The 19,308-nt window shown below is 39.0% G+C and overlaps 1 protein-coding gene across 19 annotated transcripts in view; it reads right to left on the reverse strand.

Annotated features, from left to right (window-relative positions):
• NCOA2 (nuclear receptor coactivator 2) overlaps positions 1-19,308 on the reverse strand; it is a 281,080-nt gene that overhangs the window by 22,168 nt on the left and 239,604 nt on the right. For 10 of the 19 annotated variants that reach the window (XM_048212568.2, XM_057307897.1, XM_026495914.4 and 7 more), the window contains 4 exons: positions 13,479-13,689; positions 11,196-11,402; positions 8,073-8,288; positions 4,885-5,014 (listed from right to left, as the gene is read on the reverse strand). In XM_048212568.2, the coding sequence (XP_048068525.1) occupies positions 4,885-5,014; positions 8,073-8,288; positions 11,196-11,402; positions 13,479-13,689 (764 nt within the window). The remainder of the gene's footprint in view (positions 1-4,884; positions 5,015-8,072; positions 8,289-11,195; positions 11,403-13,478; positions 13,690-19,308) is intronic. The other 9 variants (XM_048212570.2, XM_026495919.4, XM_048212571.2 and 6 more) reach the window with 3 other exon arrangements.

Here is a 19,308-nt window from a genome sequence, read left to right on the forward strand (position 1 = left end):
CTACTTTGGTCAAGGCCCTCGTCGACTCGGGCCGGGACTCTCAAGATACTTGCCTGCTTATAGCCTCTCTCCAATTCTCCTTACTCAATGTTGTCAGGTTGCTTTTCCTAAAACAAACTTTACTGAGCCGACTCAAAATTCTTATTTCACTTCTCCAGGAAAATGTTTGTGTCCCTGGACAGGTGGTGGTGGTGGAATTTAAGGACACATACACTTTGGTAAAGCTGAACCTTTCCAAACTCAATGTCCACAACTTCCCTGTGAGCCCCAGCCACCCTGGGCAATTGATCTTTTTCCAGAAGATGCTTTCTACACCACTATAAGGCCAAGACTTGTCATTCCATGCTTCCCCCTCTCTTTTTCACTTCAAAGTGATATTGGTATTTATGTTAAAAACATCAACCTTGGATCGTATCCAGTGAGGAGATTTTAATCTCCTTGTTGGCCCAGTACTTGAAACTAGTTGGTTCAGCAAATTTCCAGTTGACTGAAAATAAAAGGCTCCTGATCTAGCCAGGATATTGTACCTAGTACTCAGAAAAATACACTGCACTGTAGCTTGGTATGATAAACTTGGCCAGACCATGAGTCTCTCACTTCCCTCAGAGACAGCATAATATGACTGGCTTATGGAAAATCCACACTTTCAACTCCAACTTTATAAATGCCTACTTATTACCCTGCATTTTGAGCAATTACAAATACAGTTATAGGGGTGTCTGGGTGGCTCAGTAGGTTAAGTGTCTGCCTTCGGCTCAGGTCATGATCCTGGAGTCTCCAGATCGAATCCTGCAACAGGATCCTTGCTCAGCGGGGAGCTTGCTTCTCTCTCTGCTTGCTCTGCCTACCGCTCCCCTTGCTTGTGCTCTCTCTCTCTGACAAAAAAAAATCTTAAAAAAAATAGAAAAAACACAGTTACAATCTAGACAGCATCTGACAGACATTATAATATTAACACCAGGATGAAATTCGAGGAATTAACGAAAGAACACACACAGGCCACAGGTTGGTGCAAAAACATTAATAAACTAGCAAAAGATAAATCCATCATCAATCGAAACCTTGTTTCTTGAAATCTACACTTTTATTTATGAACTAGCAAAAGAGTAAGGATGGTGATAAGAAGGGGAATAAGGTCAATTCTGAGCTCATGTTTGAGAAACCACACCATTACCATTACTTTTCATATCTTCAAAATTCCACAAAAAAGTAATGGCTACCACATGGTAAGAAATAACAAAAGCAACTTTACTTAGATGCATTTCAAACCAAAGAAAGCCAAATAAACTCAGGAATTCTGAACTTAATGTGAAAGCAAGTTTTTCATAGAAGGCAGCTACTGTATTTCAAGAGAAAATCACTTTTATAAATCCAACAGAAATCTTCAAAAAATCATCCATAAATTTGGGGCTGTATTTTAAATATCTCTTTCACATACTACATCAAGGAAAATAAAACACAACGAAACTACAGAAAAGAGAAATTCAGCTATAAATACATGAGTATGAGAATATGTTTGCGATTTAAGGGCTAGCCTACAGTCTTTGTGAGATGTGTGCATAAAGTAATGCCAGGATCAGGAAACATGACGAACCTATCCCAAACAGGGAGGCAGTAAGACTAGGAAATGTTAATGATGATACTGAGGAAGGGGATGTAAAAAAAAAAGGACGATATAGCACTGCCTTTCTTTCTTTCTTTTTCTTTCTTTCTTTCTTTTCTTTCTCTCTCTCTCCTCTCTCTCTCTCCTTCCTTCCTTCCTTCCTTCCTTCCTTTTTTTAAATTTTTTATTATGTCCGCTTTTTTTTTCAAAAGAGAGATGTGGGGGCGCCTGGGTGGCTCAGTAGTTAAGCGTCTGCCTTCAGCTCAGGGCGTGATCCCGGAGTCCTGGGATCGAGCCCCGCATCAGGCTCTTCCGCTGGGAGCCTGCTTCTTCCTCTCCCACTCCCCCTGCCTGTGTTCCCTCTCTCGCTGGCTGTCTCTCTCTCTCTCTGTCAAATAAATAATATATAAAATCTTTAAAAAAACCAAAAAACAAAAAACAAAAGAGAGATGTGGTTAGAACCTTTGTTATTCCTCACTTCTGAATGCCTATGACAGGAAGATTACCATCAAGTTGGTCGTAAGTTTCTTTCAAACTGAATTATTCAGAATAAAAGATGGGGGGTAAGTGGCTGGAAAAACTGAAATAACTTTAAAAGTAATGAAAATGTTATGTTTTGTCCACACAGTTGTCATACGAAGAAAACTGACGCAGCGTCACCGCACGAGGGCAGAGAGGGGCGGTGCCCAGCCCCAGAAACTTGCACAGCACACCGACGTGCTCTGTGACTCGGCTCAGCACAAGGTCTGGCACTCTTCCAGTTTTGTTAGAACAGAAGGCTCATCTGTTTGGGCAACAGTGAAAATGCTAACTCTGGGCCTAGTATTCTCTAGGAACCGATCTTTGACATTTCATCCAAAACAACGGTCAGGTGCTGGATTTAATTACTGTACTACATTTTTATTACGTGCCAGTTTCCATGGAAATGGGTGGCTTTTTAACATACCAAATAAACAAATTTAGAAAAAGCCTAACACTCACTGACACCATGAAATTAGACTCAACGCACTGGAAGAACCCCAAAAAAGTACGACTTCCAAGTACGACTACAGTGGTTACTCAGGTGAGGCTCTACTGCCAAGCAGACGCGCTGACAGAAGCTGCACGGGGCTGCATGTGCTCCTTGCTCTGTCCTTCTCCTGTCGCGTTTCTGCTCCATGTGCGGTGGGGGGGCCAGAGATGCTGGGATCTTCCGGGGCTTGTTAGACATGCAGAGCCCTGGGTCCCAAGCAGACCCACCTTATAATGAGACCCCAGAGGTGATTCATAGGCACTGCAGGGTTTGAAAACACTAGTTCCTCCTTCTAAGTGAAAGGAATACAGCTGGTAAGCAACCAGCCCTCCTTCTTTATCTCCTTGAGACCGTTATTAAGCATCTTCCCTAATTTTCTTGCAGTGAAATAACTAGCCCCCGACTTTTCCTCATATATCTCATTGCTGGGCACATAGTCATCTTTTGATATTCTGGGGGGTTTTTGTTTGTCTGTTTTCAAACTTCACTGAATCTTTTGAATCTTTTACTGTCCCTTACGAAACAGAAAGGAAGACGGGTACCATACCACAATTCTGAGCTGTGCAGTGCTGTGACAAAAGTGTTATGTCTTGGAATAGGCCTCACTCTGAAACCTGTATTTTTTTTTTTTTAAGATTTATTTATTTATTTGAGAGAGAGGGAGAGAGAGAACAAGTAAGTGGGGGGAGGGGAAGAGAGAGAGAGAGAATCCCAAGCAGACTCCCCGGTGAGCACAGAGCCTGATGCGGGACTCGATCTCATGACCCTGAGATCATGACCTGAGCCGAAGGCAGATGTTCAACCAACTGAGCCACCCAGGTGCCCCTAGACCTCGAAAAATCTAGATATTGGAATTATCAGATAAAGAAATTCAGAAAATAATGATGAACATAATGCTTAAAGATATAAAGATGGAACCACAAAAATAAGCGAACGACGAGACTGTGAAAAGCAGACCAGCCCAATCAAACTTTCAGAAATGAAGAACGTAACTGGACTAAACACAGCTGAAGAGGTAATTAAGGAACTGGATGATAAATTATCCAGATGTACTACTGAGAGATGAGGAGATGGAAAATACACGGATTAAGAAAGGAGAGTTTATTTGGGGGGGAGGGGCAGAGGAGAGGGAGACAGAATCTCAAGCAGGCTCCGCACCCAGCACAGAGCCCAACATGGGGCTTGATCTCACAACCCTGAAATCACGACCTGAGCCGAAACCAAGAGTTGGACGTTTATCTGACTGAGCGTCCCCGGTGCTCCTGGAAGGTAGAATTTTAAAAAATCCAGTGGAGGCAGAGAAGATGTAACATATGTCTAACCAGAATCCCAGAAGGAAAGAATAGAGAAAACGAAGAGGGGGCAGTATATAGATAATGCCTATAAATTTTCCAGAACTGATAGAAAAAAACCATGAATCTACAGATTAAAAAAAGTACAGCACATACCAAATACCAAGCAGTATAAATAAATCCACACCTCGACACACTGTAGTAAAGGTACAATACAGAAAATACAAAGAATATTTCCAAAAGTGGCTGGAGAGAAAAGATCACCCACAAAGAAAAATTATTAAGACTGATAATCAGAACCAAAAAATCTCAATCAAACATGATCACATACCACTTCCTTTTTCAAAAAAAATTTTCAATGGTTTAATGAAAAAAGCCTGAATTCTTCAGAGTTTGGTATTTAAGACCTTCTATAAATCTATTACTAATCTCCTCTTCCTGCCAAATCTTCTCATACTGCATTTACTATACTGTTAAGTGCTAAAATACATGTTAATAGAAAACTAGACAATTCTGTTACCCTCAGCACGAGTTGTTTCTGTAACACCCCGGTCTGAGTATGCTGCTTTCCCGCTGGACTGGCTTCTTGCCTTCTCTGCCTCCTGAATGATATCTTGCCTTCCAGACTCTGAAGCCCTCTCTATCACTCCGTTTGGATGAGCTCTCCCAAGTTGTTTTATTTTTCTTATGGCATTTGTAGTACACATTACCTTATGTTACAGTTATTAATGTATATCTTATTTTCCAACTAAATTATAACTTTTTAAAGACATGCCCTAGGTCCAACTGATTTTTGGATTTCTCCCTCCCTTACATCTCCTGTCCAATAACTGATGATATAGTCTGAATACATGAAAACTGGCCAGGACCAACTATTTAGGAGGAAAAGATTAACTTCTGGCAGAGGTCTAAAATAACTTACAGAACTCATCATGAAACCACTGTTCTCTTGGATTTCCTGGGTGTTCAGGACTCACCTGTTTTGGCTGGCAAAAGATGCCTGGTCTATAGGCAGGATGCTTTCAGGCCACGGGGCAGTCTGGTTTGGAGGAGCTTGTTGTTGGCTATACTGAGGCCCCCCCATGTTCATCTCTAATTCAGATGGCCCTAAAAAGGGAGAAGACAAAAATCCAAAAACTTTACAACTTGTCAGGGAAATTTCTGCTATGTAATATAAAGTGAAATACCTGGTTTACATAAAATGAAAAAGACAGATGCAATAATAATTAGGTGAAAATAATAAGACCGAATTTTTGTTCTGAAATAGAAACAAAGGCAATAAATATTAAAAGCTTATCATCCACTTTAGGTAATATCTAGAGTGAGAGCTCTAAACTTTTTGCAATGAAGACCTTTTATAGTCTTTTTTTTTTTTTTTTTTTTTTTTTTGAGGGAGAGCGATCAAGGGGGCAGGATGGAGGGGCAGAGGGAGAGGGAGAGAATCTCAAGCAGACTCTCCACTGAGTACAGAGCCCATCGGGGGTGAGGTGGGTGGAGTGGGGGGCTTGATCTCATGACCCTCAGGTCATGACCTGAGCCAAAATCAAGAGTCAGAGGCTTAACTGATGAGCCACCCAGGCGCCCAGGCACCCTGACCTTGTAGTTTTGTTTATGTGGGTTATATCTTACTGATACTTACTTACTGTATGGGAAATTAACATTGGAATGTAGAAAAAAAACAATTAAATCCACTATGTGTTAATATAAACAAGTTTTTCTTTTGTTCTTTTCTTTTAAAGATTTTATTTACTTATTTGACAGAGAGAACAAGAGAGCAAAGCAGGGGAAGTGGCAGAGGCAGAGGGAGAAGCAGACTCCCTGCTGAGCAAGGAGCCCGATGTGGGGCTCGATCCCAGGACCCTGGGATCATGACCTGAGCCGAAAGCAGACACTTAACCGACTGAGCCACCCAGGTGCCCCTAAACTAGTTTTTAAAATAAGAAATGAAAAAACCCTTTTACTGTCATTGTTCTACCTTTGTGGCAATCACTTTAATGTCTGGACTGCAAGAGGAGAGCCAGAGACTCCTGTGTGCTCCCACACTCCACCTACGGCAGCATCACACAGCATGGTAACTTCCAGAACTCGGCTGCCCGCTTGTGAGAGGGGAGAGTGACGAAGGCCAGGAGTGTCTCAGCATTATTGTGGAAATAGTTTAGCCTTGCAGACCCCCTGAAAAGGCATCAGGGTCCTGGATCATAATTCTGAGAAGTGCTAGATCACTTGTTCCTGAGCTTTTATTAACTGTAATTCAGTTGGCTCTTCCAGGAGAGAGGGTCAAACAGAAAGAAGGCCCAGACAACTCAGATGTGCTCTTCCTTAGAAGTTCTTTTTAGAGGTTTAAAGCTAATGGATGACATGAGCTTTTCAATGATTTTATTGTTATCCCCATCTGTAGACCTGTCTTCCAATAGATAATTTTCTGTTGAGTTCAGGGCTTTTTTGAATTTATTAAAAATCAGAGAAATTCAGCTACACAATACACAGCTCAAAGGCCAGGTGAGGTACCCTTCAATAAAGAAATATGGAGAATATATTAAATTTCTGTATTAAGGGATTTATTAATTATGATATTTATTTATTCTTTTTTTTTCTTCAAGTAACCTCTATATCCAACATAGGGCTCAAACTCACGATCCTGAGCTCAAGAGTCACATGTTCTACCAACTGAGCCAGCTAGGTACCCCTTAATTATGATATTTAAATGAATGAATCAATACATTAAAAAATTTCCTAGCTTAATTTTGCATGAAAATCTGGTGATTTTTATCATTGTTCCATAGAAGCCTCAAATTATATGAATTTATGTTTGGAAACCACTCATCAATTTGAAGTACATTCTCTGTAGAAAGGCTATCTGAATGTCACCTCTCAGAAATAAGCCAAAATGTGCTGAGCAATTACATAACTAGGTAGGAAAGCGGAGGCCAGAGGTAGGATGAGAATTCTGCGTTGTCTTGTCAAAACAATCCTGGTACCTTTCCGTTAATGATTTAGCGCTTACTCATTGTGCAATGTCTAAGTATATGAAAAAGTACATAAACATTAACTTATCTGAATCATGCTAATGTGCAAGATTTAGAAGGTTAATATGTCAATGACTAAGAAAACAATCTCAAGTATGAGTTGTACAGACCATTAATTTTTTTTTAAATAACAGTTTTACTGAGATGTAATTGACGTGCCACACAATTCACCTGTTTAAAGTATATGGCTTAGTGGGTTTCAGTATATCTGCAGAGTTGTACAACCATTATGACAATCAGGTTTAGGCCGTTTTTTATTCCCCCCAAAAGAAACCCCATGACCATTAGGAGTCATTCCCCATGTCCCCCATACCCCAAGCCCTAGCCAACCACTTACCTACTACTTTCTTTCTCTATAGATTTGTCTATTCTGGGTACTTCATACAAATGGTGTCGTATAATGTATCAGACCATTAATTTTAATAACATGTGAACTGTATCCAAATAGAATTTAACAATCCTCACATTTTTTGAGATGTTCTAGAAGACGCTGTACCTTCAGTGAGGACCCTGGACAGTCTGTTTTAATAGTCTAGGATGGTGGCCCAAGAATCTGCATCTTAATGTCCTGAGATGATTCTGATGATCACCCAGAGTTAGGAAGAATTGCTGTAACACTGAAATATTTTTAGAAACTATCATATGTATAACGTTTACAGTGTGACACTCCAATTCACTCCCTCCAAAGGTAGAAATTAGGTAATTTAATAAAAATAAAACACCACAAAGGTGGTTGGTTCTGTAATGTAACTAGAAAGCTTTTTAGATTCTATGATTCTATACAGAGTTCCAGCAAAATCTCACTTATGACAGCTTGACATGCGGGGAATCACCTAAAGTGCAAATGAAGAGTGTATCTTGAAAGAAATTTTGGAGCTGTTACTCTCTTCTAAGAAAGCATGGAGATTAAAAGTAAAGAGTACTAGAGGGGCTCAGTCAGTTAAGCATCTGCCTTTGGCTCAGGTCATGATCTCGGGTCCTGGGATAGAGCCCCGCATCGGGCTCCCTGCTCAGTGGGGAGTCTGCTTCTCCCTCTCCCTCTGTCCCCGTCCCCGCCCCCGCTTGTGCACGCTCTCTCTCAAATTAATAAAATCTTAAAAAAAAAAAAAAAAAAAAAAAGAACACTAGAACTACCTTACCTATGTTCATGACCTGAGACTGAAGCATCTGTCTTTGGCCAGGCTGGCTGTTGGGTCTCATGGGGATGCTGGCTGTTGGGTTCCGAATCATACCTCCTTGGATCGGCCGGTTCATGGCACTGGTGGTAGCAGCACAGGTGACTCTCACAGCAGAACTCTGTGGTGCCCATTCCCCAGATGGCATAGTGGGCCGGGAAGCATTACTACCAATCATTCCTGCAGGCAAGCCAAAGGAAACTGAGACATGGAGTAACTGAAAACATAGCACATATGAACACCAGATGATCTTACTCTGTATAAGACGATCATTCTGTAATACACAGTTAGCCCAATAGGTAACGCCCTCGTTGGGACAGACGCGGGACCCTTGGCTAAGAAACAAGAGTTGGCAATTTCTACAGTTTTTCAAAGCACAGACTTGCCACTCTTCATGGTTCGGAAAAGCTGTTAAAATTGTTCCCATATGTACTTAGACACAGGTGCTGTGGTATGTGGATAACCCCAACTTCCTTCCTCAGGAAGTGAATCACATTAGCTGATCTACACGTCAATGCTTTACTTTCCAAAAGGGAGGTGAGGCTAAGAGAAACAAGGTTTAAACTGATAATCAATACTCTAGTTATAAATCCAAATCACAGAATATCCCATGAAGTTGATGTCACATTTTTAAATCTTCAGATCCCTTTCAGAGTACTGTAATTTGTCAAGCTTCAAAATTGACCATGGTAGCCTCTAAAACATGAAGAAATTACAGGATCTTTCTTACCACCGCTTTTTATATCCAAGGCAAGGGAACTCCTACTTATAGGGAACTTCCATATACCTGCACCACCACATTCCTGATCATATAGATCTAGAATGGGTTAGGACAGATTGGTAAAAATCTTTTTATACTTGAGATATTAACAGTTATTTGGCCACACTTAACAATAAGAGCACAATACTCCAAGCAGGATCAAATGTTTGCTCTCTCTGGCCTGGCCCCTTGTGATGCTGACAATGGCCAAATATTGGCTAAGACTTGATATTCTGAAGGGGAAAAACTCCAAGTGAGAACCTTGCATTTCGAAATGTTTAATGATGGCTATATAAAAGTTTTGCTTTCATTATGGGGCACCTGGGTGGCTCAGTTGGCTGAGCATCTGCCTTTGGCTCAGGTCATGATCCTGGGGTCCTGGGATCAAGCCCTGCATCGGGCTCCTTGCTCAGTGGGGAGTCTGCTTCTGCCTCTCCCTGCCACCGCTCGCGCTCTCTCTAATAAATATATAAAATCTTAAAAAAAAAAAAGTTCTGCTTTCAAATAGATGGCTTGCTTTCATTTACTTTAATTACGATAAAAATAGGGTAGATTTAAGAAATGGAGAGAACATGTATCGTGGGTGGTTTTTCACTGGTGAAATGAGAATGTGCTACGTTAGGATGATTAGGAATAAAGGGTAATTAATTCGACTGAAAAAGTTAGAACAGCATTATAGTAATATATATTTTAAAAACCATTTGAAGATTAAATTTGAACTACACAAATGTATTATGGGAGAACAGGCGTTTTATTTTTCCAAAAATCTAGTCTCTAAATAATATAACAAGATTACAGCAAGTCCAGAAAGCAGAAGGAAAAATGACCCGCAATTCAACAATATTCTTGCAGTTGTAACAACTGGGGTCTCAGTCTGTTCCAGGCTTTTTCATTTTCTTTTTTGAAATGAAGCACAGACACTGTATGATCTTCGGAGTCTGGATACCAGTGATCTCTAGGCTGCCCAGGTTTGAAAATAGATGTACCTCTAAATTCCTCCCTCCAAGATCCCTACAAGAATTCAGAGCTTCTTGTGTTCTCCTAGTAAGGAGGCACTTTCAACAAGTCACTGGCTTCTTTCCCATTCTAGAATGTTGCATAAAGCAGTATTTTGTTTATATAAATCAATACTTTATCTTAAATTATAAAATTAATATGACCCCCATTTCTGTGAATATATAAAGTAGTGAAGTAGTCAGTGCCTGGCACATATGGTAGGCACCCAATAAATATTTGTTGAAGGACTCAACGATTTTAAGACAGCATGGTACACGTTTCCCCCATGAACTGCTTGCTCATCAACACCCGAAAATAAATAAATCCAACTTTTCCTCTTAGACTGAATTCTTATTTTCAATTAGCTGTCTAAAATGCCAATGTGTATATACAGATTACAGACTAGGCTAAAAGGAAAAAAAAAAACAACCCGAGAACTAAACATACACAAATATAAATTCTTTTTATAATATCTATTTCTTTCAATGCCTTTTTCCTGAGTACTTCATTTTGACAAAGGAAGAAGGTTGTAAATTGTGAGTAGTTCTTCATTAGGAAACTCAGCATCCTGCTAGTAGGTCTGTGATAAATAGTATTATAGGGTACAGGACATGGCGGTAATAGCAATCCTTGCTGCTAAGATGATTTCTAGCCTTAATTAGACGGAAGTTTGGGACTGTGGTGGCTGCGATGACACTGATCACCACTTAGCAAATGTGCAGGGGCAGCTTGGCAGACACCTGAAGTCACAGCAAGTCAAGGTCCCAACCAGATCACAGGCAAAGTCATACATCTTCAAAAAGGGAGCCCTGGACCTGGTACTCTTCGACCAAGCATATTACCATGTATAGTTCTTTATTTTTAATTACTATTTTTCTGAAGAACTGTATCATTTATAAGTATGAAAAGTTAGCTGAATTTTAAACTTTCATTCTGAAATTCTCCAAAAACAAATCATCAATTAATAGGGAATTTTGGGATTATCAGCAGATTTCACAAGATGCTAGCAACCACCAAATTCTCTTACATGTAACACTACGACGTCTAGAACAGTAAAGTGGAGCAGAAGACGTAAACCTATGCTATAGGATTAATCATTAGAAACCTCGCAAAAGTAATGATCACAGAATAAAATGGTCAGCTTACTGGAATGCTTCCCAATGTTTCGCATGCCACTCTCCCAGGGAAAGTTTGTAGAATTTTCTTACCTTCTAGTATTAGTTTCTAACATAAAAAAAATTCATTTGAAAAATTCTACTAGTTTGATGTGGATGAATACATCATTAAGTTAAATAACCCACCATAAAGTAACAGTGCATTTGAGCCCTTACCTGTGCTACTGTTCCCTAAATTTCCTTGGTTTCCTATCATCCCTTGATTACCCATCATTCCTGGCTGAGGTATCACTGAGTAGGGACTACTGTTTCTGATTGGTGGGAAAGGTCCAGCACCAGTTGGGCTTTGCAATGTGATGTCAAGTGGTAAATTCTGGTTTGGCAATAACCTGCCCAGTTGCCCTGGTCGTGGGTTATTAAAAGCTAAGGAGAAAACAAATGAAAATTGATGGTTAATATAGGATAATGGAAAAGAATAGCAACAGAAGCAGTGTTCAGGGAAAATGCTGTCTGTAAAATATCAAAGATACGCACATCAGGGACCAATCGCCTACGTAAAAGACAAACTCACAGATGAAAAAATCATATGCAGCACCAAATTGTGGACTTGTAATTTAATCAAGTCTCTTATTTAACTCTTAACAATTTTGCAAAAAGAGGGAAAAAACCCCCATGTCTTTTACCATATATTTTCCTCCCCAATACTAATTTCTAACATTTAATTGTATATGCTAAATAAAACACTTGTATGGTCTTGTCCATAGGTGACATGATTCAAATTTAGGAGTACTGCTTTGTCACAGCTATGAAGCTATCAACATCTCCTGGGTAGAGCCCCAAACCCAGACACATGTGGTTTGGATGTATCGTTTCTTAACTGGACTTTCCTAGGAGTAGGATTAGGTTAAAAGTATCTATTTGCCTTGGAAGTTAAAATCTTTTAAGTGTGAACTCTGCCCCCTGAAGTCAGTATTAAAGCTTTAGGGCCCTGTTTAATATTCTAAATACAGCTTCTTTAAATTCTTTAAATTCATTTAGATTGGAAAGGATTCTTACGGTTGGCTGACAAGAATCCATAGCGCGTACTGTACTATACTATCACATAGACAACCAATCATTTGATAAGAACATTATTAAAAAGTATACAGATATTATAAATGACTGTTTATAGAGCTACTTTATTAAATGAAGTATTTTATTTTCACTGAATTACATAAACATAGTATGAAACAGAATATTCAGAATAAATAAATTCTTAACAATTAAGAACACAAGTACAATATTTAGAAGAGTTAGGGCTCAGGATGGAAAACAGGCATATGCTTAATCATGACGTTCTCAGGTTTAGCTCTCTGGCTAGCAAGCAGCAATTTGATGACCATTAGGAGGTACAAACAGGAGAAAGCATGAGTTCCCAAGACGCCCTTCATTAATGCCTCGGTTAATAAGCATAAACTCTCCAGGGCGCTTCTTAACTCCCCAACTCCTTGACTTTGTGTTTGCCCATGGTCCAGAAGTACCTTCCATTCCTCAGGAAACATGAAGGTTTGAGAGATGATAACAAATACTATTTTGTTTTACCCGTTTCAGGAAAATCAAGAATCACTTGAGAAGAGATCTAGTAATTAGAGATATTTTGTGATTTGGTTGATGGTTGCCATTTCTGGTTTGAGAACAAATGCTAAGCATTGAATCAGACTGTACTTGACGAGGGAAAATTCATTCTGTTCACCAAGTTAACACTAAGGACGTCACTTATCTTTCTATAAACTACATCTCTTTGCACAGGAAAGATATTTTCTTCCATTCAAAACTGCTGGACAAGTTTAGGTAACTATTGAGTTTGTAAACTAAGTGATCCTGGTGAAGCAAGAATTCATCTTAACTTACAAAAATCTGAAATAAAAAGAATGATAGAAAAAAATATTTTTTAAAATAGTCTTAAGGTCTTCAAGCCTTATATCAAATTAGTTAAAATGTACTTAGAAAACATGTATGATAAAGTTCCATTCAAACTGATATTCATAAGATTATTTCTAAGAGATAGGATATTTTTAATGTGTAGCCCATTCACATCTTACGATTAAATATTAATAATTTTTAATAGCATTTTATTCCTAAAAAGTCAGCCTAACTTTCTAATTTTCTATATTTAAGGTAGCCACTTATATACTAAAACACATAAGGTCTATTTTAAACTCCGTTTCTGAAGGCAGTAGCAAAAATAAAGGGAAACATGACAACCATCCAAAGAACTTTATCTATGTAGGTCAGGCTCACTCAGCGTTGATTAAATTAACCACAAGAGAATGCCGGAAAGCCACGTTCACTGGAGTCCATTTTGAATGACGTTTTGAAGAACCAGGACAGTAGATGGTGCTATTTGATCACAAAAACCTTGAAGTGACTAAGCTGTTTGTGTCAGATTTTAATAATCACTGTTTCTAATGGTGATTATATGGGAATTTCTTGGCATAACCATCAATATTGCATACTCACTGCTCTGTGAAATTCGCAGTGCTGTTTTCTGGGCTCCAACAGGTGTAACAGGACTGTTCTCAGCTGTGAGTTGCATGAGGTCATTGATGATGGCTTGCTTGTCAACTGATCCAGCAGGGGCGCCTGGCCTCGTGTCTGGGAAAAGCTGTGGTAATTGACTATTCTGCAAATCATCCAAAATCTCCTCCAAGTTGTCCAGCTCACTGCCAGGCTGCAGTCAACAAACAGAAGAGTTTATCCAGTCCCACCCTGAGAGTGGGCACCACAGCCCCATCTGCAGTTACAGACCCAACTGGCACGAGGCACCAGCACAGCCACGCGAAGGACGCAAACACACACGCGGACCTCTGGCCTAACAAGGGAATTGATCATCTTTTAAAAAATTAAACTGACAAGGGCCAAACAACTTAATCTCTTAGTTTTCTATTTCCTCATCTAGAAAAGGAGTGGTGACTGAATTAGAAAGCTCCCTTCCAGCGTTGTGATTCATTGGCAATGTATAAATTCCCCTTTATTGTATGCTAATAATTCAATCTATCATGAGTATGTATATTTCTAATTAACTCTGAGTGTACTAGGACTTATAGTCCAGGTCTAGGTTTTGTGGTTAACTCTAAGAAATAACAACAAAAAACAGTAAAAAAATAAATAAAAAAAAAATATATATATGATCCAAATTTACAGTATATCAGTATTTTGTAGGTAGTCACTTCTTTCTAGGACTTTTTTTTTTCAAGAGCAGGGGTAAAACGCAGAATAAGCACAAAATAAGCTCGAAGTTACCATGAAGAGTTAAGCACTGCCTTTTCAATTTGACTGATGTCTTTTTTCCTGCTTGCACTGTCAGTTTCAAATGACACTGGCTTCCTCAGTCACACTCAGCAGCTTAGGTGACAAAATGCAGGGAAGCAGGATAAAAACATGGTGTCCCCATACATAGCATCTATTAACCGGACTTCACAGAAGGCAGAACAACTTTTCTTAGGGCTTCCCCTTCTACCAAAGTCATTTCATTTCAATTACCGACATCAGAATGATAAAGTAAATATCACCACTATCTCACGCCAACTACTTTTCTTCCAGAGAGCTCAACTTATTTTGTATTCTTCTAAGTAGAACCTATCTATGTGCCAAGTATTTAAAAACAGTGCCAACCACACAAGAAAGCGGAGAAGTTAAACGTTAGAAGTAGTTTCTCATGAAGAAAGTGGTAAGAATGCTCTCTTGGGTGTGTAGGTGGAAGCACAGTTAGGTAATTCCCCCCAAAGTCACTGGATGACTCTGAATCCTTGACCATGACTAGACATTTTGCCGACACGGGGAATTCAAATGAAATTGTTTACATCTGATAGGAGGTATACCAGAAGCAAAATGGCTCACGGTTTTATTCTATATACAACTCCTATTCCCCATGCAGGGGTTGGATTTGCCAAGGTTTTGCGATTTATGGCATATGTAATATCTGTATGGGAAGTCCTACTGGACATGTTTCTCAAGTTAGCAAAGATAACCCGAAGTGACATTTTATTTGATTCCTGCTTCAGAGTCAACTAGCTTAGTAATAACCTGGAGATCCACTTTCTAGGAAATTCCCAGTGTGTTGTGGTTGGGGCAATTACATTTTCTAGCTTAGTTTAGCCACGCATTTCTGACAGAAGATGGAGGCATCAAATAAGGGAAAGGTACCTCTTAGGTGAGGGTTGGGTTCCAAAGTGAACATCCTCAAGTATAGACAGAGACAAAATGATCCTTAAAACTCCTTGCGGAGTCACCACCCTGCACACGTCTGCGCCCTCCAAGGGCAATGCAGTCAGGGTCTCCTCCGGAGTGGAAGCACACTGCTGGTTTTCTCCCTCAATGACGTAGTGTGTAGTGTGTGTAGGGGCTGTGCTGCATTTAAAAAACATGCAGCTGCATGTTCACACTGTTAGAGCCACAGGAGAACCAACACCCAGTACACTGTCACCCATCCCATGATCACTCTGCCATCACACTCTGCTATCACTTATGGGGTGAAACTGTAGGCAGAACTGCTCACACACTTAACCCTTCGTAGCTGCTTTTTCCTTTCTTCTGAATGTGTATAGATGATTTTGTAGAAGTTAAATGGACATGTAAAGTGACTCCACTATAAATCTATCTTTACCATGTTTTGCTGAATACAAAAGGTATAAACATCAGTGTGAACGTTTACTGTCCTCCAAGGATAGTTTCTGGAACATAGTAATGGACACTCAGTCAGTTGGATGAATTCTTTTAGCCATATTAACCTGAGATTTAAGAAAATTTCCCAGGATCACCTAAATTTCTCATAGAAATTCCTATAATTTCCATTATTTACTCAGAAAAATATTTCATACAAATGTGTGATAAAAATCCTTATAACTGTGTCATTAAAATAACTATAGAGATAAGAAAGAGGTTCTAATAAACTGAAGTTTACTGCTGTCCTATGAAACCAAGTTTCCCTACTACACTGCTGCCTTGTGTAGAGTATTTTAAAAAGTGGCGCTCGAAGTTCATTGTGTGTGTGTGTGTGTGTGTGTGGCAGGGGAAGTAGGAGGTGAAGGAGGAGGAACGAGGGGGTGAATAAGTAATGAGCTGCTTCTTGAGAAAGCTTTGCAGATTGCCTTGGATGAGAAACAGCCAAAATAAATGGGCTCATATAAACAATAATAAAGTATATTATTATCCTTAATGGATGCTCTTATATTTGCCTCCAATCCCAGATATGTGTAGAAGAAAGTTTTTACAATATAAACAACAGCCTGTGTCTAGACTCCCATCTTTCCTTTTTACCTTGACTCTTTTCACGCAAATAAAATTATACTTTAAACCACATCCATCAAACAGAAAAACAACTATCATCATAGTTTCAAAGAGTTCTAACGACAAGACTCATGATTCTTCCTTTGTAATCTATTCCTGTGTCTAATATAATGAATTGAAGATAACTCTAATGTTATACGTATAAAATGTTAAAATATATTTGGATGGCTTGGGGCACCTGGGTAGCTCAGTCAGTTAAGCATCTGCCTTCAGCTCAGGTCATGATCTCAGGGTCCTGGGATCAAGCCCTGCATCTGGCTCCCAACTCAATGGGGAGTCTCCTTGTCCCTCTCCCTCTGCTCCTCCCCCTGCTTGTGCTCTCAAATAAATAAAATCTAATATATATATTATATATATATAATACATATATATAGTTGGATGGTTTAAATCAATTTATTGGTTTTACAATTTCAAATAATTAGAAAATTTAAAAACCAATATTTTCCTTGGTTGATTTTTATTTTTAAAAAGCAAGTATTAGGGGCGCCTGGGTGGCACAGTCCTTAAGCGTCTGCCTTCGGCTCAGGGCGTGATCCTGGAGTTATGGGATCGAGCCCCACATCAGGCTCCTCCGCTATGAGCCTGCTTCTTCCTCTCCCACTCCCCCTGCTTGTGTTCCCTCTCTCGCTGGCTGTCTCTATCTCTGTCGAATAAATAAAATCTTAAAAAAAAAAAAGCAAGTATTAAAAAAAAAAAGCATGTATTAAAAACTGACTTTCAAATTTTAATCTCTACCATTTTGAGACCGACCAAATTCAACTGTGGATCAGTCTAGTTCTGACAAGGAACTAAACACTTTTTTGTCTTAAGAAAGCCATGTAGGAAATTCTTGGTTTCATATTCAAAAGAAATTGGTTCCTTGGATCCCCATAACTATGGACACTATTTGAATTCATTCAGCTTACCATCAGAAGAATACATGATGTAATTTCCCCCACTAGAGAATATTGTTTTGCTTGTGTTTATTTCTTGTTAATTTTTGGAGTTCATGTTAATATTCACCTAATTGTCTTAAGTATACTTTAAATGTTCTTCATCAAGGACATAAAATTCGGAATGTCTACGGTAACCCCTTTGTTTGTTTGGCAATAAAATCTGACAATTATGGCATTTTCTTCTGTAGTCATGTAAGTTTTGGAAGGGATGGATTTGATCACATTAAGTTTCTGATCAAATACTCTCCCCCCTAAATTTTTTTAAGCTTTAGTTCTCACCAGAAGTTCTTCTAGCCCATGTCTACTTTGTTAGGCATTTCTTCACAAGACAAAAAGATTAATGCCTTCCTTGAAAATGCTTTGCCAAGACTCTTCAAAGTTTTGCTTAGGCATCTATTCGAATGCTCAAATTAGCCACATCAATTTGAATAGTTAGTTTAAACTATTTCAGGCAGAAAATGAGTCAGAAAGATTTTTATAAAAGTTCTACAAAATGAAAATTGGACTTGATTTCTTTAATTCTTCATTTTTCTGGTTTTATGAATTTTTCATGTGTCAAATCAACTTGTTCTCTGAAGGAAATATAAAGAGCACATGCATTTTAATAACATAAGTATTTTAATAAGTTACAAAACATCTTTTCAAAAATTAAAATAAAAAGTGTAATTTTACCACATTTGCCTAACATAAAATTGTTTTAAAAAATGGTAAAATTGTTAAAAGATGGATACAATTCTACCACATTTGGAGGGAAATTTTCAGGACATGGCCAGTTTAAAATATGGTTTGCCTTTCTAGTGGAGCTAAATAACAAGATGTTCCTTTCAGACTAGTTCTAAGCCCTCATTATACCTGGCCCGGCAGCATTACGACGAACAGGAGACTATCAACACGCTCCCCTGGGTAAATAAGCAGGTAACCCGAAAGTCGGTAAACCTATTGGAAATTTTTCAGTCACTGCTTCCTGTTGGTGACGAAAGGCTGTAGAAACAAATGTTGTTTAAATACTCTACCCCGTAAAGAACGCTGTTTAAGGTATAATAGCACCATCGAAGTACTTCCTGTCCTTAATAAGTGATAGGTAGGTTACACACACACTTGCTTAATGGCTCTCTTCTAAGTCAAAATAACAAGAAGGTGGAGAGTATAATTCAGGCTCCCTAGCAGTTTATTTTATTAAATAAAAAACTTGTATTCCCTTGAAATGAAAGAAAACACTTTAACAAACTGGTAGAGCAGTTAAAAGGAGATACAATTCATCTGTTTTGGGAACAGTGAAGGAGACCAGGAGGCAAAGAATCACTGTTTGTTCCTTCAAGTCAGTCATTCTAACTTTGAGCTAAATTTAGGTAATGCATACTTCCTGTGGTCACTTTTCTTTTCAAGTTGCAATGTTTTCAATGTTAAATTTGCTCTGAAGCAGTATTTCTTGGTGGAGTTTTATTTTTAAATGAGACTGAATGGAGGGTGAGACCAGGGACTGGGTTTCATTAAGAAAAAAATTGTGTGTGTGTGTGTGTGTGTGCACACACGTGTGTGTACACCGCTTTCTGGTCCATCCAAAGTAAGATTTGTGCTGATGTTCCCTAGGTAAGATGATTTTGATTAGAAAAATGTTTCTCCTAAACAACGATTAGAAACAGCAAGTGACTTAAGGACTTTAAACAAAAATGTCTTTCTTTTTCTTTTTTTTGGGTCAGTTTCTTGTCTGAAGTTAGCATCATCATCACACACTAAATATAGATATGCCAAACCGTGTCCCCCTTCCCTGACCCTCTAAGTCCCTAGGGCCTCAGGCCTGGGATAGAAATAAATTCTGTGTATGGAGGGAGGGGCCAGCCACTTAGCCACCGAGCTAAGGTGGCCCTCATGAGTCACCATCTTGCCCTCTATCACGTGTAATTAGGGAGACCTGAGCGAGAGTATCTGCGCTTGCCACTCGCTCTGTACATTCTCGTCTAGTAAACCTCAAAAGATGAAAACACTGACAGTTATCAATACAGTTTCACTCTCCCCTTAATCCAAGGTATTGCTATGCACTTTCTGCTGAAAGAAACTCTGAGCGT

The sequence above is a fragment of the Ursus arctos genome, unplaced genomic scaffold (assembly GCF_023065955.2).
Source record: "Ursus arctos isolate Adak ecotype North America unplaced genomic scaffold, UrsArc2.0 scaffold_6, whole genome shotgun sequence".
Lineage (NCBI taxonomy): Eukaryota > Metazoa > Chordata > Mammalia > Carnivora > Ursidae > Ursus > Ursus arctos.